General features: G+C 43.9%; 1 protein-coding gene across 1 annotated transcript; it reads left to right on the top strand.

The window, feature by feature from the left end:
• Window positions 1-361: 361 nt before the first annotated feature.
• Window positions 362-27,879, top strand: LOC115542633 (NLR family CARD domain-containing protein 3-like). Its single transcript, XM_030354958.1, has 10 exons — window positions 362-547; window positions 2,674-4,513; window positions 5,320-5,493; window positions 6,971-7,062; window positions 17,195-17,285; window positions 18,235-18,408; window positions 23,165-23,338; window positions 26,271-26,444; window positions 26,621-26,667; window positions 27,160-27,879. The coding sequence occupies exons 1-10, from the start codon at window positions 505-507 to the stop codon at window positions 27,711-27,713; spliced, it is 3,363 nt and encodes a 1,120-aa protein (XP_030210818.1). The 5' UTR covers window positions 362-504; the 3' UTR covers window positions 27,714-27,879.

Raw genomic sequence — 27,879 nt, 5'->3', positions numbered from 1 at the left:
GTGTGTGTGTGTGTGTGTGTGTGTGTGTGTGTGTGTGTGTGTGTGTGTGTGTGTGTGTGTGTGTGTGTTCTCAACAGACAACACCAGGAGTGGTCAGAGGTTACCAGTGGTCAGTCTGTACAGCAGCATCAAACCGAGCTGATCAAGGTGTGTAAATGTCCACCAAGACGTTTGACTTCAGCTCTCCATGAACATCAGAAAGCATCTCTTGTGGACCTCATAGTCTCCAGGCTTCCCTCTTTAGACCAGCTGACGTGAATCCAGGACAGATGCTTAGAGCTCAGAGTAAAGTTCTCCTTGATGTTTGTTCTGTTCCAGAGGGCTGAGGAGAACGCACACGCTTTCCTCGACAAGGAGCTGAAGAAGCTCTGGGGGGATCTCTTCTCAGATTACCCACAATGCTCAGAGGGTCAGAGGGAGGAGGAGGTGGAGGTGGATGGTGAGAAGGAGGAGCAGAGGAGGCGCGCCATAGAGGGAGTGGTGGAAATCACAAAGCTCTGCCTGATGGAGATGAACCAGGAGGGATTGGCCGACAAACTGTTGAGAGGTAAGAGACTCTTATCTTGAAAACAGAGAAGAAATACACATTTTGAATTTGATTATTATTTATTCTGTTCAGACTAAATTACCAAATGTGTGACTTATACATTTCAAACTTCAATGTGGAGGACAATCTTTCCTCTTTGGGAATAAATGGTTTGATCCAGATCTGTAGAGTTTCTGTGGGTTATCAGGTGAAATGGTTTGATCCAGATGTGAAGGGTTATTGTGGGGGTATCAGGTTAAATGGTTTGATCCAGATATGAAGGGTTATTGTGGGGGTTCCAGGTTAAATGGTTTGATCCAGATATGTAGGGTTATTGTGGGGGTATCAGGTTAAAGAATGTTAAACAATCATTACCAGCAGCAAATCCCCCGACCACATCACCCCCCTTCTCGTCCGACTACACTGGCTCCCTGTCCAACACCGGACTGACCTTAAAACCCTTCTGCTCACCGACTAAGCCCTCCACAACGTGGCCCCCACTTATCCCCCTGACCTCCTCCAGGAGGACAGGCCCTGCCGCTCCCTTCATCATCCTCAGCTGGTCTTCACCGTCCCCACCTCCCGCCTCAGCACCGTGGGTGCTAGGGCTCTCGGCACCGTGGGTGCTAGGGCTCTCAGCCCCGTGGGTGCTAGGGCTCTCAGCCCCGTGGGTGCTAGGGCTCTCAGCACTGTGGGTGCTAGGGCTCTCAGAACCGTGGGTGCTAGGGCTCTCAGCCCCGTGGGTGCTAGGGCTCTCAGCACCCTGGGTGCTAGGCCTCTCAGCACCCTGGGTGCTAGGGCTCTGAGCTGCACTGCTCAAAGGCTTTAGAGACACCCTGACAACATTCAAATCTCTCCTCAATACACAGTTTTTCGAGGACCCCCTATGACCCCCTACCGTGGGTTCCCCTCGTATCCCCATTGTGCTGCTGTTCTTACCCCCTCCTACCTGGGTCTCCTCACTGTTCTTACCCCCTCCTACCTGGGTCTCCTCACTGCTGTTCTTACCCCCTCCTACCTGGGTCTCCTCACTGTTCTTACCCCCTCCTACCTGGGTCTCCTCACTGTTCTAACCCCCTCCTACCTGGGTATCATCACTGTTCTTACCCCCTCCTACCTGGGTCTCCTCACTGTTCTTACCCCTCCTACCTGGGTCTCCTCACTACTGTTCTTACCCCCTCCTACCTGGGTCTCCTCACTGTTCTTACCCCCTCCTACCTGGGTCTCCTCACTGTTCTTACCCCCTCCTACCTGGGTCTCCTCACTGTTCTTACACCCTCTTACCTGGGTCTCCTCACTGTTCTTACCCCCTCCTACCTGGGTCTCCTCACTGTTCTTACCCCCTCCTACCTGGGTCTCCTCACTGTTCTTACCCCCTCCTACCTGGGTCTCCTCACTGCTGTTCTTACCCCCTCCTACCTGGGTCTCCTTACTGCTGTTCTTACCCCCTCCTACCTGGGTCTCCTCACTGTTCTTACCCCCTCCTACCTGGGTCTCCTCACTGTTCTAACCCCCTCCTACCTGGGTATCATCACTGTTCTTACACCCTCCTACCTGGGTCTCCTCACTGTTCTTACCCCCTCCTACCTGGGTCTCCTCACTGTTCTTACCCCCTCCTACCTGGGTCTCCTCACTGCTGTTCTTACCCCCTCCTACCTGGGTCTCCTCACTGCTGTTCTTACACCCTCCTACCTGGGTCTCCTCACTGTTCTTTCCCCCTCCTACCTGGGTCTCCTCACTGTTCTTACACTCTCCTACCTGGGTCTCCTCACTGTTCTTACCCCCTCCTACCTGGGTCTCCTCACTGTTCTTACCCCCTCCTACCTGGGTCTTATGTCTTGTTTTGATCATGCTGTTGGCAATGCAGCTCTTGCTGTTTTTGACACTCGATTTTTTTGTTGTTTTATGAACTGTAAGGTGACCTTGGGTGTCATGAAATGCACCTTGAAATTAAATGATATTCAATGTAATTATTATTATCATTTTCACGATTAATAATATTAAACATAAACCAGACCAGCTTCTCCGACCACAAGTTATGAAGCCATTTAATATCATGAAGTTGATCATTTAACGGGAAATATTGACATGTTCCCACTGATGCCACCATCCACTTACTGATGTCTTCTGTTGTTTTTCTCATTTAGGATCTGCTGCTGTCGAGTGCCAACATAAAATCAAGTCTCAATTGAAGAAGAAGCTCTGGTGTGTGTTTCAGGGAATTGCTGAAGCAGGACGTTCAACACCTCTGACTGAGTTCTACATAGAGATCTTCATCACAGAGAGAGGCAGTGGAGAGGTCAACAAGGAACATGAGGTCAGACAGATAGAAACAGCTTCCAGGAAACGAGCCAAGGAAGAAACGGCAATCAGATGTGAAGACATCTTTAAACCCTTACCTGGACAAGATAAACCAATCAGGACAATTATGACAACTGGAGTGGCCGGCATTGGTAAAACCATCTTAACACACAAGTTCACTCTGGACTGGGCTGAAGGCAAGGCCAACCGTGACATACACTTCACATTTCTCTTCAATTTCAGGGAGCTGAATTTACTGAAAAATAAAGAGTTTAGCTTGGTGGGACTTGTTCATCACTTCTTTATTGAGACCAAAGAAGCAGGAATCTGCAGATACGACCGGTTCAACGTTGTCTTCATCTTGGATGGTCTGGATGAGTGTCGACTTCCTCTGGACTTCCAGAACAACCCGATCTGTAATGATGTCACAGAGTCAACCACGGTCGACGTTCTGCTGACAAACCTCATCAGGGGCAACCTGCTTCCCTCCGCTCGCATCTGGATAACCACACGCCCTGCGGCAGCAGATCAGATCCCTGCTAAGTGTGTTGACATGGTGACAGAGGTGAGGGGGTTCACTGACCCACAGAAGGAGGAGTACTTTAAGAAGAGATTCAAAGACGAGACGCTGGCCAACACAATCATCTCCCATGTCAAGAAATCACGAAGCCTCCACATCATGTGTCACATCCCAGTCTTCTGTTGGATCACTGCTACAGTTCTGGAGGACTTCTTCGAAACATCCCAGATAGGAGAAGAAACGCCCAAGACCGTGACTCAGATTTACAGCTACTTCCTAAGGGTTCAGTCCATACAGGGGGACAGGAAGTATCGTTCGATAGCTGAAACAGATCCACACTGGAGTTCACAGAGCAGGCACATCATTGTTTTACTGGGAAAACTGGCTTTTAACCAGCTGGAGAGTGGCAACCTGATCTTCTACGAGGAAGACCTGGCAGAGTGTAAAAAAAATTTCAACGAAGCCTCAGTGTACTCAGGACTGTGCACCCAGATCTTTAAAGCAGAGTGTGGGCTGTACAGAGGTGACAAGGTGTTCTGCTTTGTCCATCTGAGCATCCAGGTGTTTCTGGCTGCCCTTTATGTCTTCTGGTCCTTCATCCACGATGGGGTCAATCTGCTCACAGAAGAACAACCCACCTCCAGGAAAGATAAACTCCTCCTCCTCTACCAGAGTGCTGTGGACAAGGCCTTAGAGAGTGAGAACGGACACCTGGACTTGTTCCTCCGCTTCCTCCTTGGCCTCTCTCTGAAGACCAATCAGATTATCCTACGAGATCTCCTGGGACAAACAAAAAGTAGATCACTGGTCACTAAGATTAAACAAGGTCTGCAGGGACAGACAAGATGTAGCTCACAGACCAACAAGGAAACCGTGTCTTACATCAAGAAGAAGATAGGTGGAGATCTCTCTCCAGAGAGAAGCATCAATCTGTTCCACTGTCTGAATGAGCTGAACGACCGTTCTCTAGTGGAGGAGATCCAACAGTCCCTGACATCAGGAAGTCTCTCCACAGGATATCTCTCCCCTGCTCAGTGGTCAGCTCTGGTCTTCATCCTACTGACATCAGATGAGGAGCTGGACGTGTTTGACCTAAAGAAATACTCTGCTTCAGAGGAGGGTCTTCTGAGGCTGCTGCCAGTGGTCAAAGCCTCCAAAAGATCTCTGTAGGTTCACTCATAATAACATGTATTACAATACACACAACACAATATACCTAATGGTAGAATATAAACACTACAATAACGTACAAAACATCTCTGTAGGTTCACTTATAACATAGATTACTATACACACAAGGTTATATTGTCTAACCAGGTTGAAGAGACAAACTCATAAAAACCTTATTTATTATGTAACCAGGGTGAAAAGTCAAACTCAAAAGCTATATTTATTAAGAAATAATGAATGAATGAAGCCAAAAATGCATAATAATTGTTTATTAATAATTAAATACCACTGTATTTCAATAAAAATCTCCTGAATAATAGTTCCCCTGAGGTAGTATTTTCTCATATGTGAATGAGGAGTAGGAAGTCTGTATTTCTCACACCACTTCTGTGGGCGTGTTGATGACGCTTCTGCATGTCATTGAGTGGCCCCCTAAATGATTATCTGCCTGTTGCCTTTTGGTCACTGAATGGTTAAAAAATATTTAAATGTTGGCACTGCTTTTAAGAGTAATTTGTGGTGAACAAATGTTATACATTGTAACATTATAGGCAAAATGTTATGATATTATGCACTCAGATATTTGTTACATTATCGACTGGGGTTTCCACATTATTGCTATGGGTTTAAATACAACTAGAGGTTGAGCGAACGCAACGCGAGCGCCAAAACTCTAGTATATATAATAGCTGAATATAAAAGTTATAACAACTTCACCAAGGTGAAAAGTCCAACTCAATAGTAAAAGATCTACATTAGTTTAATCACACCTCCTAACATGTTCTTTTTATTACCTGTGAAGGTTGAATAGCTGTGATCTGTCAGAGAGATGCTGTGAAGCTCTGGCCTCAGTTCTCAGCTCCAACTCCTCTAGTCTGAGAGAGCTTGACCTGAGTACCAATGATCTGAAGGATTCAGGAGTGAAGCTGCTCTCTGCTGGACTGGGGAGTCCACACTGTACACTGGAAACTCTCAGGTCAGTTTCACTCAATGGTCAAACACTTACACAACAAGTTCCATATCAGAGGACGGTTATATAACTCACTTCAGTCAGTGGCATGTGCTCATTATACCACTGTGAAGGGGGTCGCCGGCCCAAATTATATTTGAATATAACTTCTAATAATATGCAAAACACCTCTGTTGATCTACTAATAACATGTATTGCAATGTATAATAAACATAATAAATACAATAAAAAGCAAGATTAATATACAAAACGATTTTCAAACACTATAAAACAACTATTCAATATGAATAAAATGAAAGAATAAAATGTTAAATTGATAAAACAATTCTAATAAATGATTTCAACAAAAGTCCTTCATAACGTTAATAATATAAGATCTGGTTAAATAAAGGTTTAAAAAAATATATATATAAGATATTTTAATCACGGTTCCTAACATGTTATTTTTATTACCTGTGAAGGTTGAATAGCTGTCACCTGTCAGAGAGATGCTGTGAAGCTCTGGCCTCAGTTCTCAGCTCCAACTCCTCTAGTCTGAGAGAGCTGGAGCTGAGTTCCAATGATCTGCAGGATTCAGGACTTAAGCTGCTCTCTGCTGGACTGGGGAGTCCACACTGTACACTGGAAACTCTCAGGTCAGTTGTCAGCCTCTTCTTCAAACTGGTTATTCTAGCTTCCAGTAAGTGCTGCTCCTTCCTGATGCATTTCTGTTGCTCTTTTCCCTGCTGACAAAACACTCCCTGGTTCTACACAATGTTAGAACCTGTGAAGAAACGGTCTTAGCGTACCAAACACAGCAGACTTCTCCTACAATTATAATTAGGGCATTTAGCAGACGCTTTTATCCAAAGCGTCTTACATCGTTTAATACACACATTGACACCCCGACGGCGGAGTCAACCATGCCAGGCGACAGCCAGCTCGTCAGGAGCAGTTAGGGTTAAGTGTCTCGCTCAGGGACACGTCAACACTCAGCTAGGAGGAGCTGGGGATCGAACTAGCAACTTTTCGGTATCAAGACAACTGCTCTATCTCCTGAGCTAAGCCGACCCGACTCCTGACTCTAATCAAACAATATCTCATTGAGTTGTAGCTATTGAGAAAGGATCATTTGTTTAAGATCCTTTCACATCCAAGTGAAGGAAGTTCTGCTGTCTGTGATGATGTCAGCTCCCCACTTCCTCTTCCTGTTCTCAGACTCTCAGGGTGACATAGCTTTGTCTCAATATTGGAATAATGTCCAAATGGAATGAATACACTTTATAAATGTGGTTACTTTACTTTAGTACGAACTGCTCTCAAGCAGATAAAGTAAATGATTGTGTGTGTGTGTGTGTGTGTGTGTGTGTGTGTGTGTGTGTGTGTGTGTGTGTGTGTGTGTGTGTGTGTGTGTGTGTGTGTGTGTGTGTGTGTGTGTGTGTGTGTGTGTGTGTGTGTGTGTGTGTGTGTGTGTGTGTGTGTGTGTGTGTGTGTGTGTGTGCAGGTTGTCTGGCTGCCTGGTCACACAGGAAGGCTGTGCTTCTCTGGCCTCAGCTCTGAGCTCCAACCCCTCCCATCTGAGAGAGCTGGACCTGAGCTACAATCACCCAGGAGACTCTGGAGCTGCGCTGCTCTCTGCTGGACTGGAGGATCCACGCTGGAGACTGGACACTCTCAGGTATGGAGAGGACAGCTCACCACTCAGGGACAAAGTCTCCTTCAAGGATTCAAGCCGCTGCTAGATGAAGTGGTTTGAAGAGGCAGCTGTCACTCATGTTGTGTAGAACGTTATGAGATGGCAGATGATGAAGGTGAATGTTTCAACATGCTGCTCTCACTTTGTTTCCCCCCCAGTGTGGAGCACGGTGGAGTGTGGAGGCTGAAACCAGCTCTAAAGAAGTGTAAGTGTCTGTTTGATTCACCACAAAACACACTCACTATTGAGATGGAAAGTCCATCCACACAGCAGGAGGTGACGTCCGTCATTCACATGTGGACTTGTGTATACGTTTGCGTAGCTATGTTTTCCTGTGTTGATCTATGTCTAGTATGTTTGTTATAGGTGTGTGTACGTATGTGTACATGTCTATATATAGAATGTATGAACCAGTTCTATGGTATCAACAGTTAGTTTCCAGCCTGTATGTGAGCTCAGTTGGTTCAGTCTGTTGTTTACACAGCTGGATTACAATGGAACCTTTCAAAGTCTAATATCTTGACAAGTATGTTGACCATATCTTAAATATTCCATAGGAGCAATGACCTCATCATGCTGAACGTTTTGATATAAGTGTATGTCGTGCAAATATTACGGTAGTAGATTCGGTTCATACATTTTTCGGCTAGGCTTCAATGTTTGAATGGGACAGTCACTCACACACACATGGGATTTACATTTAAGTTTCACTTCAATGATCTTATAACCAATGTTCACAAATATTTCTAAAGGCGATGATGATGGCGATGATGCAACCCATTCTCACGGAAATACGTGACACTGTCACGTCATTTAATCTATCCATTCGTGATCAAGAACACGTAATTAAAAAATTGTCATGCCCAAAGCACAAATTTCTAACAATATGACAGCTTTTGGCCACCCGTTTCTACTTTCACCTTTGATTCTGACAAATTGTGACAATTCACGGATATATTTAATGCAGGTGCGCTGCTCTTTAGGCAAACCACAACTGAAAAAAAAGGTAGCTGCTTCATCTCATCTTTTTTGAGTTTGAAATTTGTGCTTTTGGCACGAAAAAAATTATATTACATGTCCCAGATCACGAATGAATAGATTAAATGACGTGACGTGACAGTGTCACGTATTACCGTGAGACTGGGTTGGATGATGATGAAGAATGGTTCAGCAACTCATCATGTCCTGGTCCCGGTACGGGTCCTGGTCCGGGTCCTGGTCCTGGTCCAGGTCCCGATCTGGTCCTGGACCGGGTCCTGGTCCCGGCTCTTGTTACAGTCCTGGTCTGGGTCCTGGTCCCGGTCCCGATCCGGTTGGTCCTGGTCCCGGCTCTAGTCCTGGTCCCGGTCCTGGCCCCGGTCCGGGTCTTGGTCCTGGTCTTGGTCCTATAACATCACATGACCCCCCCCCCCCCCCCACACGTTTTGCTCAGGAGAACAGTACTAGTGATGATGATGATGATGATGAAGAATGGTTCAGCAGCTCATCATGTCTGGTTCTCCCTCAGATGCCTGTGACCTCACACTGGACCCCAACACGGCCTACAGAGACCTCTCTCTGTCTGAGGACAACAGGAAGGTGACGTGGGGTGAAGAGGACCAGTCGTGTCCGGATCACCCAGACAGATTTGACTCCCAGTGCCAGGTGTTGGGTAGAGAGGCTCTGACTGGCCGCTGTTACTGGGAGGTAGAGAGGGAAGGACGGGTTGGTATAGGAGTGACATACAGAGGAATCACAAGGAGAGGAGACGGTGATGACAGCAGGCTTGGACTGAACAACAAGTCCTGGAGTCTTCATTGTTCTGATGTTCGTTACTCTGCCGTGTACAACGGTAGACCAACAGTCCTCCGTCTCCCCCCCGCTGGCTCCACCAGAGTAGGAGTGTATCTGGACCGGCCTGCTGGCTCTCTGTCCTTCTACAGAGTGTTCCCAGGTGGAGGAGGGTCCTCAGACACACTGACACACCTCCACACCTTCTGCTCCTCCTTCACCCAGGAGGACCTCCTCCCGGGGGTCTGGGTAGAGAGGCGGGGGAGCAGCGTCTCTGTGTCGGGTGTAGAAAAAAAAAAAGGGACCTCCTCGTCGGACTGAGCGGGGCCCCTGCGCACACGCACGCACGCACGCACGCACGCACGCACGCACGCGCACACACACACACACACGCACACGCACACGCACACACACTGCCTTGTCGTTAGAGGATGAGTGTATTACTTTGTACTTCTTTTTAATGAAGAAGCTTTGGAGGCCTGAGAGAACTTATGACTCAGTGTCTGTGTGTCAGTTATAGTCTCTCTCTCTCTCTCTCTCTCTCTCTGTCTCTCTCTCTCTCTCTCTCTCTCTCTCTCTCTCTCTCTCTCTCTCTCTCTCTCTCTCTCTCTCTCTTTATTGGGCTTTTGAAAATTTGATCATGAAAGGAAGATACTTATCTAAGCAGGTTTATTAAGATTAAATGTAATAGAAATGTATATTAAATACCTATTGATGATAAATCATGTTTTTTATGCTACAATATTTGTACATTTTTAGAGACAAAGAGTTTGGATTGTAGGATTGTTTTCTACTAATCCTAACAAGGAACCTGATTTAAAGCAGTTTTTATATTTTATTCGTAATAACCAAGAGGTCTGTGGGATAATGTTGCGTGTTGTAAATGACTTTAAGCTGAATCTTGATTCCTTGTGTTCTCTTGGGAAACAAACGGCCGCAGAACATGTTCAGTTATTAAAGATACGTGCACACCTGTTGATGATTTGTAAAGTCTGCTGCTTCTATTGTTTTAGTCCTCGTGTTTATTGTGTACATGTCAGGGACTATTGTGTACATGTCAGGGACTAAGTAAGGGGCCACTCACCCCCTTAGTGGATCTGTGTTAACTGTCTGTAGCGTTGGATAAACGCGTCTGATAGAAGACTAAATAGTAAGATGTGAGGCCGTTTATCAAAGCCATGTTTTAGTCCTGTTATTGCATGTGGAGCCACTAGGGGGCGGTGAATCCACCTCGGTGGGGTTCACCTTCTGGCCAACAGGATTAGGGTGAGGAGTCGCAGGTGTGTGTGTGTGTGTGTGCGTGTGGTGTGTGTCGGTGTGTGTTTGCGTGTGCGTGTGTGTGTGTCATCAATAACAACATGACGACAAGGAGGTCAACACAGTCCCACATGAGGACTAAAGTCCCGATCAATAATCAACAGTAAAAAATGTCATTGGATTCATCAGAATCTAAAGCAATAAGAAAAATAAACAATTATTGCTCGAAATACGACCAAGATGTAAAAACTGAATGTGTGTGTGTGTGTGTGTGTGTGTGTGTGTGTGTGTGTGTGTGTGTGTGTGTGTGTGTGTGTGTGTGTGTGTGTGTGTGTGTGTGTGTGTGTGTGTGTGTGTGTGTGTGTGTTTAGTTTGGCACCTTTCTGAATAGCTGCCTGTAAAGTGTGCAGCAAGATGAGGAAGCAAGAAACACGAGAAGAATCCAACCCAACAAGATGACTCAGATGGTAAACATGCTCTTGTGTATAGAACAAAATTACAAGTAAGAATTAGGTTTACCTTCCAAATTAACTATTTTTATTCTCCTTCATTTAAGAATGCTCGATTCTGATTGTCTGGGAGGGGTGCATTAATCCGGCATATTGCCCGCTGACTTGTCGGTTCTACTTGCTGCTGACTGAGCACAGTAGATCAATACGCCGCTTGTATCGTTTTCTATCACATACATTTCAAACATGAGGTCCATTGTAAAAATAAACCTTGTTTAAAAAAGTTAAACAAGTTTTTAAAGCAAGTTTGATCGATCGTCATTAAAGCTGACTTGATACGAATGTAGCAACTACATTATTAAACTAGTGATCAGATGCAGCCATGTGTGGTTGCTATAGAAACGAGTTACCTACAGCTGAGCTAACGTTATTCACCGTAGTTCTAAAGGGAACTACTTTTCGAAGGAGATTAATTTAAACAGAGTATACATTTAATAAGCATGCAATACGAATAAGAAAAAGGCTAATTGTTTTATTATGTTGGCCGGCGCGAAGTAGAATAAACGGAATAATCACCTCAAGGCAGGGCAATAAACAGTTTAACAGTGATATGCCCGGCTCGCGGAAGGTAACAGGATATCATATGTATATTCCTTACATATGATATCCTGTATTTTCTGTTTTGTAGTGTCTTAATATAATATATGTTCATTGTTAAATTGGGACTACTATTTGTTTTTATAAAAACTAAATACCGTCTTCTATATCACTTTAATAATGTGTGTGTGTGTGTGTGTGTGTGTGTGTGTGTGTGTGTGTGTGTGTGTGTGTGTGTGTGTGTGTGTGTGTGTGTGTGTGTGTGTGTGTGTGTGTGTGTGTGTGTGTGTGTGTGTGTGTGTATGTGTGTGCGTGTATGAGTGAGCGCGCGTGTGTGTGTGTGTTTGTGTGTGTTCATGCGTGGCCTTATTGTGAGTATTCTGAGGACGCTCTGCTCTTCTGAAAAGTGAAATCATTCATTGTATAGATTCTACTGATTTATACGTTCACGAAGCAAATCAAGTGTTCATACGAACAAGAGGCTGAACTGTCTTTAGAGGATGGAGGAGGATTCACAAGGAGGAGATCAGCAGAAACAGAATAGAGGACGCACATTCTCTTCATATGTTTCAATGTTTATGAGTCTCTTTTTTGATAACATGATATCTATGTTCCTGTGGGTTCTGCTGTAAAGAAGGAGCTGCATCTGTGACTTAGTGTCTAAACATGCTCTTTGAACTCTGTCTCTTTGTTTTCCTCTGTCTGAGCTTGTAGACATCCGAGCTCCCTACACAGCGTTCATATTTAACAAAGCTATTGTTGTTCATCCCTGAGTGAAGTCATGGAACAGCAGCTATTAGGAGGCAGCACTGCGAGGGCAACTGGTCCAACTGGTTGGTTCACAGCATCATTTCCTTATTATGAGTCGGACGGTTGAGTGTGGCTCACTTCACTACAGCAGGGAGAAGACTAAGGTACTGTACTCCACTCTGATCCGTGATTGATCATAAATACGGTTGAATTATATTTCATATCAATAGGAGTACTATAAGAGTACTACTTTTCAGTAAAGGCGAATGGCGTTACTAAATGTTACGTACATGATTGAACTGTAGCATACATAAATCTCTCACTGTGTCTCTGTCTCTCTGTCTGAGCTAGACATCATAGCTCTCTTTATATTTGAACAAAGTCTTAATCACTGGGTAGACCCCAACAAACATCATGTGTGTCAAAGAGTGTGTTAGTGTGGGACAATGAGGGACACGTTACCAATGCGGAGAGGTAGTCTACAAAGGTGTCTTTCTATCTTAAGAAATTCCCGCATGTTGCTTCACATCGTATCCAGCGTGGGACGTTAATTCAAGCAACTCTCTGAGAACAACATTGCACCGGCTTTACCCAGTTCTAAGGTGTTTTACGGTGTTTGTTGTGAGTGCATTTAATTTTTTTTTTTTTCATTAAGGAGCAGGTAGGGTCAGACAGTACAGAGAGAGGTCATTAAGGAGCAGGTAGGGGTTAGACAGTACAGAGAGGTCATTAAGGAGCAGGTAGGGGTTAGACAGTACAGAGACAGGTCATTAAGGAGCAGGTAGGGGTTAGACAGTACAGAGACAGGTCATTAAGGAGCAGGTAGGGGTTAGACAGTACAGAGAGGTCACTAAGAAGCAGGTAGGGGTTAGACAGTACAGAGACAGGTCATTAAGGAGCAGGTAGGGGTTAGACAGTACAGAGACAGGGCATTAAGGAGCAGGTAGGGGTTAGACAGTACAGAGACAGGTCATTAAGGAGCAGGTAGGGGTTAGACAGTACAGAGACAGGTTATTAAGGAGCAGGTAGGGGTTAGACAGTACAGAGACAGGTCATTATGGAGCAGGTAGGGGTTAGACAGTACAGAGACAGGTCATTAAGGAGCAGGTAGGGGTTAGACAGTACAGAGACAGGGCATTAAGGAGCAGGTAGGGGTTAGACAGTACAGAGACAGGTCACTAAGGAGCAGGAAGGGGTTAGACAGTAGACAGGTCACTAAGGAGCAGGTAGGGGTTAGACAGTACAGAGACAGGTCGTTAAGGAGCAGGTAGGGGTTGGACAGTACAGAGACAAGTCATTAAGGAGCAGGTAGGGGTTAGACAGTACAGAGACAGGTCATTAAGGAGCAGGTAGGGGTTAGACAGTACAGAGACAGGTCATTAAGGAGCAGGTAGGGGTTAGGGGATTTTCTTCTCTATAATAATTTCAATAATTATAAAAAGATCTTCTGATTTAGGATTTGTCTCCTAGGGGACCTTTAAAGGTACTTGGGAAATAATGTACAGCTGCTATAATTGTGATGTTATGATTATTTATATTATTATTATATTCATTAGTGAGGAAGACGGCCCTCTTGGTTACTGAAGGTGTTTAAACTTCATCATGTTCTGGGTCTTGTTCTCTGTGGGCCCGCATTACAGATCTGGTTGTGATGTCACACCACCTGAGGAAGTCCATATATGGTCATGCTCTCAGAGCGGTTTAACCAGCACAGGGAGCAGAAAGGAATGTTATTCGCGTGATGACCTTGATCTTGATCACACATTTGAAGAACTTAAGAGACCTTCTGTGTGGAAAGATAAATAGTTATTAAAGAGTTATTAGAAACGTCTGGGAGGCATCTCCACACCTTTCCCCTCATTGAGAATAAGAGGGTCTATGAATATGCCTGCAGGCAAGACCTGCCGCTCGTCCCACGGACAGAGCCCCCTGTGACTGGCAATAAGCAATTGATATAAAAGCAGAATTAAAACGCCGGGTGGCAGTAGAAACAATGGGTAGTTGTGTTTGTGTCCAGGTTCCAGTCTACTATGGATGAGGAGATAGAGGAGGGGGGTCCTACCTCTAAGACCACTCTGTCTGGGGAACATGGCCGCCGGAGCACAGCTAAGAGGTAAGAAGAGGATCTCTCTGTCTGTGACTGTTGTCCATCTCAGAGCTCAGCAGTGATACATCATGACTCCATCATTAGTCTGAGTAACAGCTGTGTGTCTGTTGAAGCCCAGAGCAGCAGCAGAGAGCAGACTCCCCTGGACCCAGCTGTGTCTCCATGAAGAGTGACCACTCTATGGGTCATCCTGATAACTTTAAAGATGGAAATCAGTCTATTGCCGCGAGGTGAGGATTTATCAGAGATCATGAAGATACAGCTTCTATCAAGCGTCCATAAATCCTGTTTCTTGTTTTTCTAGAAGAGTCCAGCAGAAAATAATAGACTCCCCTGGACCCAGCTGTGTCTCCATGAAGAGTGACCGTTCTATGGATAAAGCATGGCAGTTTAAAGATGGAAATCATTCTATTGAGAAGAGGTAATGATTTATCAGAGATTATAAAGATACAGCTATCAAACGTCCATTTTCTAGAAGAGTCATGCAGAAGAGAGCAGACTCTTGATTTCAGACGCTACTGGTGCTGATGTTTACAAGTCAGGAACAATGCAATTGTGTGTGTATGTGTGTGTGCGTGTGTGTGTGTGTGTGTGTGTGTGTGTGTGTGTGTGTGTGTGTGTGTGTGTGTGTGTGTGTGTGTGTGTGTGTGTGTGTGTGTGTGTGTGTGTGTGTGTGTGTGTGTTCTCCACAGACTACCGGAGAGGTCAAAGGTTACCAGTGCTCAGTCTGTACAGCATCAAACAGAGCTGGAGATGAACCAGGAGGAACTGGCCGACACACTGTGGGGCGGTAAGAGACTCTTACTTTGAAGACAGAGGAGTCTATTATCATGAAGAGACTCTTACTTTGAAGACAGAGGAGAATTACTGAATGACTTTTAACTTCAATGTGGAGACATCTTCCCTCTTTGGGGTTAAATGGTTTGATCCAGATATGTAGGGTTATTGTGGGGGTATCATGTTAAATGGTTTGATCCAGATATGTAGGGTTATTGTGGGGGTATCAGGTAAATGGTTGGATGCAGATATCTTGGGTTATTGTGGGTCTATCAGGTTATATTATATCATAATTAAACTGCAGATCAACAGCACAATAAGTGGAAGGGATGCAAAACAGTCTTGTTATATCGGCAAAGCAAGTCACTTTACACTAATTCACCATCATTATTACTGTCATTAGACCAATTATATTGCTGTCCTGAACATTTTGAATCTATAACATGCAGTCCTTGCCAAGACCAGCTTCTCAGACCACAAGTAATGAAGCCACTAAATAGCATGAAGTTGATAATTGAAAGGAAATATTGACGTGTTTCTACCATCCACAAACTGGCCTTCTGTTGTTTCCTAATTTAGGATCTGATGCTGTCGAGTGCCAATATAAAATAAAGTCTCATTTGAGGAAGAAGTTCAAGTGTGTGTTTGAGGGAATCGCTAAAGCAGGACATCCAACAGGCCTGAATGACTTCTACACAGAGATCTTCATCACAGAGAGAGGCAGTGGAGAGGTGATCAAGGAACATGAGGTCAGACTGATTGAAAAAGCTTCCAGGAAACCAGTCAAGGAAGAAACACCAATCAAATGTGAGGACATCTTTAAACCCTTACCTGGACAAGATAAAACAATCAGAACCATGATGACAACTGGAGTGGCCGGCATTGGTAAAACCGTCTTAACACACAAGTTCACTCTGGACTGGGCTGAAGGCAAAACCAACCAGGACATACACTTCACATTTCTCCTCACTTTCAGAGAGCTGAATTTACTGAAAGGGAAAGAGTTTAGCTTGGTGGAACTTCTTCATCACTTCTTTATTGAGACCAAAGAAGCAGGAATCTGCAGATTCCACCGGTTCCAAATTGTCTTCATCTTGGATGGTCTGGATGAGTGTCGACTTCCTCTGGACTTCCAGAACAACCCGATCTGGACTGATGTCACAAAGTCCACCTCGGTGGACGTGCTGCTGACAAACCTCATCAGGGGCGACCTGCTTCCCTCAGCTCGCATCTGGATAACAACACGCCCTGCGGCAGCCAATCAGATCCCTGCTGAGTGTGTTGACATGGTGACAGAGGTGAGGGGGTTCACCGACCCACAGAAGGAGGAGTACTTCAGGAAGAGATTCAGAGAGGAGACGCTGGCCAACACGATCCTCTCCCACGTCAAGAAATCACGAAGCCTCCACATCATGTGTCACATCCCAGTCTTCTGTTGGATCACTGCTACTGTTCTGGAGGACATCTTAAAAACATCCAAGAGCGGAGAAGAGATGCCCAAGACCGTGACTCAGATGTACAGCCACTTCCTGAGGGTTCAGTCCATACAGGGGGACAGGAAGTACCATGGGAGATCTGAAACAGATCCAGACTGGAGTTCAGAGAGCAAGGAGATCATTGTTTCTCTGGGAAAACTGGCTTTTAACCAGCTGGAGAAAGGCAACCTGATCTTCTACGAGGCTGACCTGGAAGAGTGTGACATCGATATCAGAGCAGCCTCAGTGTACTCAGGGGTGTTCACCCAGATCTTCAAAGAGGAATGTGGGCTGTACCTGGACAAGGTGTTCTGCTTTGTCCATCTGAGCATCCAGGAGTTTCTGGCTGCCCTTTATGTCTTTCAGTCCTTCATCCACACTGGTGTCAATCTGCTCTCAGAAGATCAATCAACCTCCAGGAAAGATAAACTCCTCCTCCTCTACCAGAGTGCGGTGGACAAGGCCTTACAGAGTGAGAACGGACACCTGGACTTGTTCCTCCGCTTCCTCCTGGGCCTCTCTCTGGTGACCAATGAGATTCCCCTACGAGGTCTGCTGGGAAAGACAAGAAGTAGATCACTGATCCCTCGGATTAAACATGGTCTGATGCAACTGACACGAAGCTGCTCACAGACCAATAAAAAAACAGTGTCTTACATCAAGGAGAAGATAGGTGGAGATCTCTCTTCAGAGAGAAGCATCAATCTGTTCCACTGTCTGAATGAGCTGAACGACCGTTCTCTAGTGGAACAGATCCAACAGTCCCTGACATCAGGAAGTCTCTTCAAAAAACGTGTTTCTCCTTCTCAGTGGTCAGCTCTGGTCTTCATCTTACTGTCATCGGAAGAAGAGCTGGACATGTTTGACCTGAAGAAATACAAAGCTTCAGAGGAGGGTCTTCTGGGGCTGCTGCCAGTGGTCAAAGCCTCCAAAACATCTCTGTAGGTTCACTAATAACATACAACACAATATACCTGATAGTAGAATATTAAAGTAATGATAACATAGAAAATATCTTTGTAGGTTCACTAATAACATGTATCACAAACACACAACGTCATATTGTATAACCAGGTTGAAAAGTCAAACTCAAAGCTTTATTTATTATGAAATAATAAATAAGGAAAGCCAAGAATTAATAATAATTGTTTATTAATAGTTAAATACAGCTGTATTTAAATATGCAGCCATAACTTTAAATAAGTAAATATTGAGAAGAATACATTAATAAATAATCATTTATTATGAATAAAAGGTAACCCACTATTTTTAAAGGTTTTAACCATGTTCAGTATGTTTGGTTACATGGACGCTCTTTGGGTTTAACCAATAGGATGGGTTGATATCGAGACTTCGGGGTCATCTGGGGAAGGGTGAGAGGTCACTAGTGAGCGGGAAAAAGGAGAGAGAGGGAAGAGACAAAGGAGGAGAGTTCTTTATGCTCTCTAGAGATCGCCCAGCTAAATGATGTTGAGACATTTACTTCTTAGTTGATTGATGGTTAAAGGAGTACGGGAGAGAGTGTATGTGGGGATCGTTTTATTGGTGCTTCTGGTCGGGTCGGGATGTTTTGGACATTTGGTGTGAAGCTAGCTTGGTTTGCTAACCACCGGAGCTTCCTCCGAGCGGGATTTAAATCATCAGAGTTGTGCCCGTGGACCACAGCAGGGGGTCGCCGCGCGCATGGACTGCAATACAATACATCATTTACATAATACTACGATAAACATTAACATAGAAAACCATTTTCAAAGACAACAAATGAACTTTTCAATATTATACATTTTATAGCCAATATTGAATAAAGGATATTGAATCTAAGGATCTAATGTATTGTAAAAGATGTAAACTATTTTATCCACAGTTAATAACATTTTTTTGCGTGCGAAGGCTGGATGGCTGTGATCTGTCAGAGAGATGCTGTGAAGCTCTGGCCTCAGTTCTCAGCTCCAAGTCCTCTAGTCTGAGAGAGCTCGACCTGAGTACCAATGATCTGCAGGATTCAGGAGTGAAGCTGCTCTCTGCTGGACTGGGGAGTCCACACTGTACACTGGAAACTCTCAGGTCAGTTTCACTCAATGGTCAAACAGTTACACCTAGGGTGACCAGATATCCCGCTTTGTGCGGGACAGTCCCACATTTCCATGACTTTGTACACGTCCCGCAAATTGAGACGTTGTTCCGCATCGTTATTGACAGTCAGACTCGATTTTTTATTTTTTTGGAAATGCGTGTTTTATAATCGGGCATTTATCAAACAGCTGTGTGCGGATACAGCAGTGAGGGCTGTCATCAGGGGGAGGGGCGGGCTGTGTGATCATGTCAATCAAACTGGGACACGGACGCCGGTTAAGGACACGCCCACCAACAAGAAACAATCAGGTCAGAACAGCAGGAGATATGGAGGAGAGCGCGACCCGTGTTGTGCGTCCTGGAAAACATATGCTACAACAAAGACAGTGAAACCATATATCCATGGGTGAAACCAGTGCAAGGGGAGTCTGGTAAAGTCTTATGTGACGTTTGCATAAGTCAATTTTCCATTTCACACGGAGGAGAATTCGACGTAAAAAGACACAGAAAATGCGAGAGTCACAAACAACGGGTTGCTCAAAAGGAGGCTTCCCAGTCCATGCATACGTTCCTGCTAAAACCCAAACAAGATTCAAACGCAGATAAGGTAACAGCAGCTGAACTAGCTAGCGTTCAAACCCCCACTGAAGGCCCCCCGCTCGGAGGTGTCGCCGAGCGTAATTTCTCGTAGAACCGGGCCTGCCCACTTTGTCCCGCACAAACGTAGTGTTTGTCCCACTTCTGGTGAATTGGGATCTGGTCACCCTAGTTACACCACAAGGTCCACATCAGAGGTCATTGGACAGATTTCTCTCCAGAATGTTAACAGATCTAAATAAATAAATAGAATATATCCTCTCAGGGCTCAAGACACATTTTCTACTGGTGACACAAACGTTTTAATTTGGTGGCACTCTAAGGAATGTGTCACTGGTCACACTCCTTTATTAGACGTGAGAATGTCCTTGGTCACAGACCATCCATCTGTGTCCATTCATGTGAACAGATTCATTCACTTTAAATAAGTGGTTAATGTTTTGATTGCGTAGGGGGTATTTTTCTGTTTTTACCGCCAGCGTCTCAACAACTCTTTCCTCACCAACCAACTCTTCATACTCCTCCTCCTCAATCAAATACCAACTAATAAATGTAACCGCAAGCGGTGATTAACGGGGTCAGAGCAAAATAAATGTCAAGAACACACTAATGGAAGATTTATAAATATGACGTATAATTATGAAGGAAAGATGTTGATGAAGATGTTCCACTTAATGCTATACTGTGGTTGGCTTTCAGGTGAGCTGCAAAGCAATGGCCCAATGTCATGTTCAGCTTGTTCATAGTCTCGCAAAGCCAGACCAAACTACAGCAAGTAGAATGGTCTGGAACCACGCTACCTCGAGCCGTCTATCCGTGGGGAAACTGGGCGGGCCTGTTTTTTTTTTTTTCTTTAAACCAATCACAATTGTCTAGGGCGGGGCTAAGCCCGGGAAGCAGCAGCGGTGTCCATGCTAAATAGTGCCGGGGGGGAAATGCCAGCAACGGGAAGGGGAGGAGTAGCCGTGAAATCAGACGCTAGGCAATAGACGCTGTCCACTTCCGTTCAGCCAGACTAGCTTGTTCATGATGCTATGATTGAGATTCAAACTCTCAACCTAAGGATCACCTGTACAAGGCATTATCCCATTATTATATATGAGCCACTGATAAACCTGAACTGCAGCCTCATTCACATGGTCAAAATGTATATTGATAAGCACACCACAACAAGAAAACTCCAAGCACACATTTCACAAGATAATTAAGGGATCTGTATTAAGAGTACAGATCTGAAAATGTGCACTGTTAATGGTATCCACCTAATGATAGCAGTATGGTAGTTATTCAATAACAAAATGGTCATATAGGCAAAATGAGTTGAGTCTGTGGACGTTTGGCTTTTCTATGAAATTGTGGGAAAAGTAAAAAATCTTAGAGCAGAAGACCAGGGTGAAAAAGATGCATCTTATTTTAGAGATTAATATGATAAAATAATTTTGAGTCCATGTCAATCTGGTGAGGGGAAATAAGCTTAATTCATGATTTTTTATAATAGAGCCACCTTTGGGTGCAGTATCACAAATTTGGGTTTAAGGATAGTGGGGGTTGTTGGTAACCATACCTGAACATTTCAAGAGTTTTCAACTTACGGTATAGGCTGCAGTATGACATTTACAGAATTTGAGGAAAAAAATAAACGTTACAGAAACAATAGGGGCCAAGCATCTTTTCTGCTCGGACCCCTAATAACCGGCTGCTGATTGGATAATATGCTCCAATTAGGATTTATCTTCTCTGGGTCGTCCAGAATAGTGCATTTCTTCACATGCTCTTGAATAGCTTTAGTGCTGCGGTGACATTTCAATGAAACTTTGTACAAAGTACAAACCAGTGTTTTTTGATTTTCTGATTAAAGCAGAGTGTCTTCATGGGAACTTAAGTGGGTCGTGTTTCCCAATAAAGCGATCACATCGGCGCTGCAATACAGCCGCGCTTTAACTCAGCACTGAACTAAACCTTAGCAGTCTGCATGCATCGCAGCGCCATTACCACTCATCTTATCAAACACAAGACCTCATCTCACTCTATTTATGTTGCCATGACAGCAAAAGGTGTACCTTAGATTCAATTGGTTAATGATGGTAAAAGGTGTATGTTTTATTGCATTCCTATTCTACTCATAATCATGTAATCAGACAGTAAGGTGGACTTAAGACTTTTTTATTTAAGTCTAATAATATTTTTAGGGACATTTTTTAGGAGTTGTGTTGAATATTTTGTTATCTGACCTCTAAATAAGTCAGGTTTTGAAGATCTGCTGTATTGACATTTAGGTAAACTAATAAAAGATGTCTAATATCAAATATCAAATACAACATTAAACACAGTTCCTAACATGTTCTGTTCATCGAGCGAGAAGGCTGTTCGGTCAGAGAGATGCTAGTAGAATAGAAAAGTTATGATAACATTGAAAACATCTTTCGAGGTTAACCTATAACATGGATCTCAGCATACATAACGTTCAATCGTGTAACCAGGGTGAAAAGTCAAACTGAAAAGCTCTATTTATTATGAAATAGAAGAAGAAAAATCCTAATAAGAGCATATAATCCAATCGGCAGCCGGTTATTATTAGTAGGTATTTGATTGAGGAGGTGGTTAGTGTGGTCCCCCCTTCATTGTAAAGCGTCTTTGAGTGTCTTGAACATCCCTATATGAATTCAATCCATCAATCCATCTTGGGGTAGGGTGACAGGTCACGAGTGAGCGGGAAAAAGGAGAGAGAGGGCAGAGACAGAGGAGGAGAGTTCGTTACTCTCTGTAGAGATCGCCCAGCTAAAGGATATTTAAACATTTACTCATTAGTTGTTTGACGGTTAAATGAGTACGGAAGAGTGTATTTAGGGATTGTTTGATTCATGTTTCTGTTCGTGTCCGGGATGTTTCACACTTTTGGTGTGAAGCCAGCTTGGTTTTCTAAACACCAGAGCTTCCTAAGGGGATATATATCATCAGAGTGGCGCACAAGGACCACAGCAGGTGGTTGTCGTGCGCATGTACTACAATACAATACATAATATACATAATACTACAATAAAATGTAATATTGATTTAAAAATACATTTTCAATGACTACAAATCAGCCTTTCACTATTTTACATTATACACTCATTTTTTAATAAACATAAGAATCTAATGTAATGACTAGTATATGTTAGTTAAATTAATAAAACACCTCAAATTAAAGATTTCTACAAAAATCCTTCATTATGTTAATAGTAAATACTGTAAATTACTTTAATCACAGTTCCTAACATGTTCTGTTTATTTTGTGTGAAGGCTCAATGGATGTCATCTGTCAGAGAGATGCTGTGAAGCTCTGGCCTCAGTTCTCAGCTCCAACTCCTCTAGTCTGAGAGAGCTGGAGCTGAGTACCAATGATCTGCAGGATTCAGGAGTGAAGCTGCTCTCTGCTGGACTGAGGAGTCCACACTGTACACTGGAAACTCTCAGGTCAGTCTTTTTCAATAGTCAAACAGTTACACCACAAGTTCCACATCAGAGGACTTTGAACAGATTTACCTCCGGAAAGTTAACAGGTCTAAATAAATAGGTAAAATATGTGGTCTCAGGGCTCAAGACACATTTCCTACTGGTGGCACTATCTTTCTCATTTGGTGGCACACTAACAAATGTGGTCGCACCCCTTTATTAGACGTGAAAATGTTTGGCCCATAACACTTATATTCTGGATTGGAGAGGGAAGAGACAAAGGAGGAGAGTACTTAATTCTCTGCAGAGATCGCCCAGCTAAATTATATTCAAACATCTACTTCTCAGTTGTTTGATGGTTAAATGAGTACGGGAGGGAGTGTATTTTGGGATTGATTTATGGGTGCTTCTGTTCGTGTCGGGATGTTTTGGTGTGAAGCTAGCTTGCTTTGCTAACCACCGGAGCTTCCTGCACGAGGACCACAGCAGGGGGTCGCCACTCGCATGTACTACAATACAATACATAATTTACATAATACTACAATAAAACATTAAGATACAAAACCATTTTCAAAGACTTCGAATTAACTTTTCAATATCATACATTTTATAGCCAATATTGAATAAAGGATATTGAATAAGGATATAATGTCTTGTAAAAGATGTAAATTATTTTATCCACAGTTGCTAAAAAAAACTTTTTTTGCGTGTTAAGGTTGAATGGCTGTCATCTGTCAGAGAGATGCTGTGAAGCTCTGGCCTCAGTTCTCAGCTCCAACTCCTCTAGTCTGAGAGAGCTCGACCTGAGTACCAATGATCTGCAGGATTCAGGAGTGAAGCTGCTCTCTGCTGGACTGGGGAGTCCACACTGTACACTGGAAACTCTCAGGTCAGTTTCACTCAATGGTCAAACAGTTCCACCACAAGGTCCACATCAGAGGACATTGAACAGATTTCTCTCCAGAATGTTAACAGATCTATATAAATAAGGAGAATATTTCCCCTCAGGGCTCAAGACACATTTCTTCAGGTGACACTAACTTTTTAATTTGGTGGCACCCTAAGGAATTCGTCACTGGTCCCGAAACTTTATTAGACGTGACAATGTCCTTAGTCACAGACAATCCATCTGTGACCATTTCACTTTAAATAAGTGGTTAAAGTTTTGGTTGCGTACAGGGTCTTTTTCAGTTTTTCCCGCCAGCGCCTCGACATCTCTTTCCTCACCAACCAACCAGTGTTGTTTTCGTCAGGCAAGACGAAAACGAAAATGACGTCGTCAGACCCCTTTTTTCCATGACGAAAATGAGACTAAGACGAACGTCACCAAAGCCATATAAAGACTAAAATGTGACGAAAAATGTAGACATTTTCGTCAGACGAGAACTAGACGAGACTAAATTGTTAGTGAGTGGACGAACAAAGTTTCAAAACATGCTTTTTTCCCGCCAACTATAATATGCGTGCAATGTCAATCAAGAGCTCAGACATCAGAAATGGAGCCAGCTGCTTGTCCTAACAGTCACGCCCCCATCACACTAAAAGCCTCGCTCGCGCGCAGCTGCGCCTGCACGCACACGGCACACACACACTCATTGGGTGTGTTCGAAACCGCGTACTTGCTTACTGCTTACTACCTACTAAATATTTGGCTTACTTATCGAATCCTTAAATAATGATTGAGTAATCCATTTGAGTAATCGACGTTCAGAAGACCGTCCTTACTTAACCACCTCACATGACGTGAATCAAATGACGTGTCAATAACCTACCGGCCGGGCGCCGTTAATAAATATTATAAATAAATATATAAACGTCACATTTAACGTCACAGTACATCTTCAACCTAAGGATTTGCGGTGATATGTTAAAAACAATTATTAAACAATTATTAAAAGCACTGCTGCTGCGGCTCCCCGTTTAGCGCCATTGCTTCCACTGTTCTTTTGAATAGACGCAGTGCATTCTGGGGCAGTTGAGTACGTCTAGTAAGCTGGCGATGCTTACTCAAAATCTTTCCGGAAGTCGAAGACATTCGGATACTACTCGCTTACCTAAAACTCGCTTACTACGTTCTGCATACTCAATTTGACGTAATAGTTAGTAGGAGTAGTAAGCAAGAACGCGGTTTCGAACACACCCATACACTACAGAGAGAGGCTGGTGGACGAGGCACACACACACTCATACACTACAGAGAGAGGCTGGTGGACGAGGCACACACACACACACACACACACACACACACACACACACACCATGGCAGCAGCAGCGGTGCTAGCAGCGGTGCTAGCAGCGGTGCTAGCAGCGGACTAAAACTAGACTAAAACCTTTGGAGTTTTCGTCGGACTAAAACTAGACTAAAACCTTTTGAGTTTTCGTCAGACTAAAACTAGACTAAAACTTTCAAAGATAGAAATGACTAAAATGGGACTAAAACTAAGAAGCATTTCGTCAAAAAGACTAAGACTAAAACTAAATCTAAAATGCCTGCCAAAAACAACACTGCAACCAACTCTTCATCCTCCTCCTCCTCAATCAAATACCTACTAATATTAACCGGCTGCAGATTGGATTATAAACTCAAATTAGGATTTTTCTTCTTCTCTGTGTCATCCAGAATAGTGCATTTCTTCACATGCTCTTGAATAGCTTTAGTGCTGCGGAGACATTTCAATGAAACTTTGCACTAGTACTAGTACAAACTTGTCTTTTCATTTTCTGATCAAAGCAGAGTGTCTTCATGAGAACTTAAGTGGGTCGTGTTTCCCAATAGAGCGATCACACCGGCGCCGCAATACAGCCGCGCTATAACTCAGCACTGACCTAAATCTTGGCAGTTTGAGTGCATCGCAGCGCCATTACCACTCATATTATCAAACACAAGACCTCATCTCACTCTATTTATGTTGCCATGACAGCAAAAGGTGTACCTTCGATTAAATTGGTTAATGATGGTAAAAGGTGTATGTTTTAAGGCATTCCCATTCTACTCATAATCATGTAGTCAGATAGTAAGCTGGTCTTAAGCGTTGTTTAGCAATGTTCAGTGTATTCATTGTATCAGATTCTTAGAACTTTTTAGCGTCATTTTCAGGAGATTTGAATCTTTAGTTATCTGACCTCTAAGTAAGATGTACTGCACTGAACTAATAAAACATAACTAATAACAAAGTTCCAATAAAACATTCAACACAGTTCCTAACATGTTCTGTTTATTTTGTAAGAGGTGTGTATTGTAACACATTCATAGTTTGTTAATGACGGTATAATATAATTAAATTAATTTTAATGGAAGTATAATGGTACGATTTGTTTATTAACTATGTGAAATCATACACTTAATATTTAAGGATCCAGTTCATTAATGTTAATTATATTACTTTCTTATCTGTGAAAAAATACTTTGGTTTCAATTCTCCTAAAACTTCACTGTTCCTAAAATGTTATGTTTATTGTGTGTGCAGGCTGAATGGCTGTCATCTGTCAAAGAGATGCTGTGAAGCTCTGGCCTCAGTACTCAGCTCCAACTCCTCTAGTCTGAGCGAGCTTGACCTGAGTACCAATGATCTGGAGGATTCAGGAGTGAAGCGGCTCTTTGCTGGACTGGGGAGTCCACACTGTACACTGGAAACTCTCAGGTCAGTTTTACTCAATGGTCAAACAGTTACACCACAAGTTCCACATCAGAGGACATTCAACAGATTTACCTCTAGAAAACGTAATAGTGTGTGTGTGTGTGTGTGTGTGTGTGTGTGTGTGTGTGTGTGTGTGTGTGTGTGTGTGTGTGTGTGTGTGTGTGTGTGTGTGTGTGTGTGCAGGTTGTCTGGCTGCCTGGTCACACAGGAAGGCTGTGCTTCTCTGGCCTCAGCTCTGAGCTCCAACCCCTCCCATCTGAGAGAGCTGGACCTGAGCTACAATCACCCAGGAGACCCTGGAGCTGCGCTGCTCTCTGCTGGACTGGAGGATCCACGCTGGAGACTGGACACTCTCAGGTATGGAGAGGACAGCTCACCACTCAGGGACAAAGTCTCCTACAAGGATTCAAGCCGCTGCTAGATTAAGTGGTTTGAAAAGTCAGCTGTCACTCATGTTGTGTAGAACGTTATGAGATGGCAGATGATGAAGGTGAATGTTTCAACATGCTGCTCTCACTTTGTTTCCCCCCCAGTGTGGAGCACGGTGGAGTCTGGAGGCTGAAACCAGCTCTAAAGAAGTGTAAGTGTCGGTTTGATTCATCACAAAACATACTCACTATTGAGATGGAAAGTCCATCCACACAGCAGGAGGTGACGTCCGTCATTCACATGTGGACTTGTGTATACGTTTGTGTAGCTATGTTTCCCTGTGTTGATGTATGTCTAGTATGTTTGTTATAGGTGTGTGTACGTATGTGTACATGTCTATATATAGAATGTATGAACCAGTTCTATGGTACCAACAGTTAGTTTCCAGCCTGTATGTGAGCTCAGCTGGTTCAGTCTGTTGTTTACACAGGTGGATTACAATGGATGTGTATCGGAACCTTTCAAAGTCTAATATCTTCAAAAGTATGTCAAATATATCTGAAATATTGAAGAGGAGCAATGAGCTCATCATGTTGAACGTTTTGAGGCATATTATGTGTATGTCGTCTAAATATTACGGTAGGAGATTCAGTATATACAATTTTCTAAAAGCAGAAGCTCATCTTGCCTTGTTCTTCCTCAGATGCCTGTGAACTCACACTGGACCCAAACACGGCCTTCAGACGACTCTCTCTGTCTGAGGACAACAGAAAGGTGACGCGGGTTGGAGAGGACCAGTCGTATCCGGATCACCCAGAGAGATTTGACTTCTGTTACCAGTTGTTGGGTAGAGAGGCTCTGACTGGCCGCTGTTACTGGGAAGTAGAGTGGAAAGGAAATGTTGAGATAGGAGTGACATACAGAGGAATCACAAGGAGAGGAGGGGGTGTTGACAGCAGGCTTGGGTTGAACAACAAGGCCTGGATTCTTGTTTGTGATGATGATCATTACTCTTCCCGGTACAACGGTAGACTAACAGTCCTCCGTCTCCCCCCCGCTGGCTCCACCAGAGTAGGAGTGTATCTGGACCGGCCTGCTGGCTCTCTGTCCTTCTACAGAGTGTCCCCAGGTGGAGGAGGGTCCTCAGACACACTGACACACGTCAACACCTTCCAGGCATCCTTCACCCAGGAGGACCTCCTCCCTGGGTTTGAGGTGTATGGGGAGGGTGACTCAGTGTCTCTGTGTCGGTTGTAAAAAAACGAACGGGGGGATGGGCGGTTACACACATTGCCTTATCGTTAGAGGATGAGAGGCTTTTGATGAAGAGGCTTTGGAGGCCTGAGAGGACTGATGACTCAGTGTCTGTGTGGCAGTTATAGTCTCTCGCTCTCTCTCTTTTTCTCACTCTGTCTCTCTCTCT

This window comes from Gadus morhua, chromosome 4, assembly GCF_902167405.1.
Source record: "Gadus morhua chromosome 4, gadMor3.0, whole genome shotgun sequence".
NCBI lineage: Eukaryota > Metazoa > Chordata > Actinopteri > Gadiformes > Gadidae > Gadus > Gadus morhua.
Note: the sequence above shows the minus strand (reverse complement) of the source record. Positions and strands in the feature narration are given on the sequence as shown.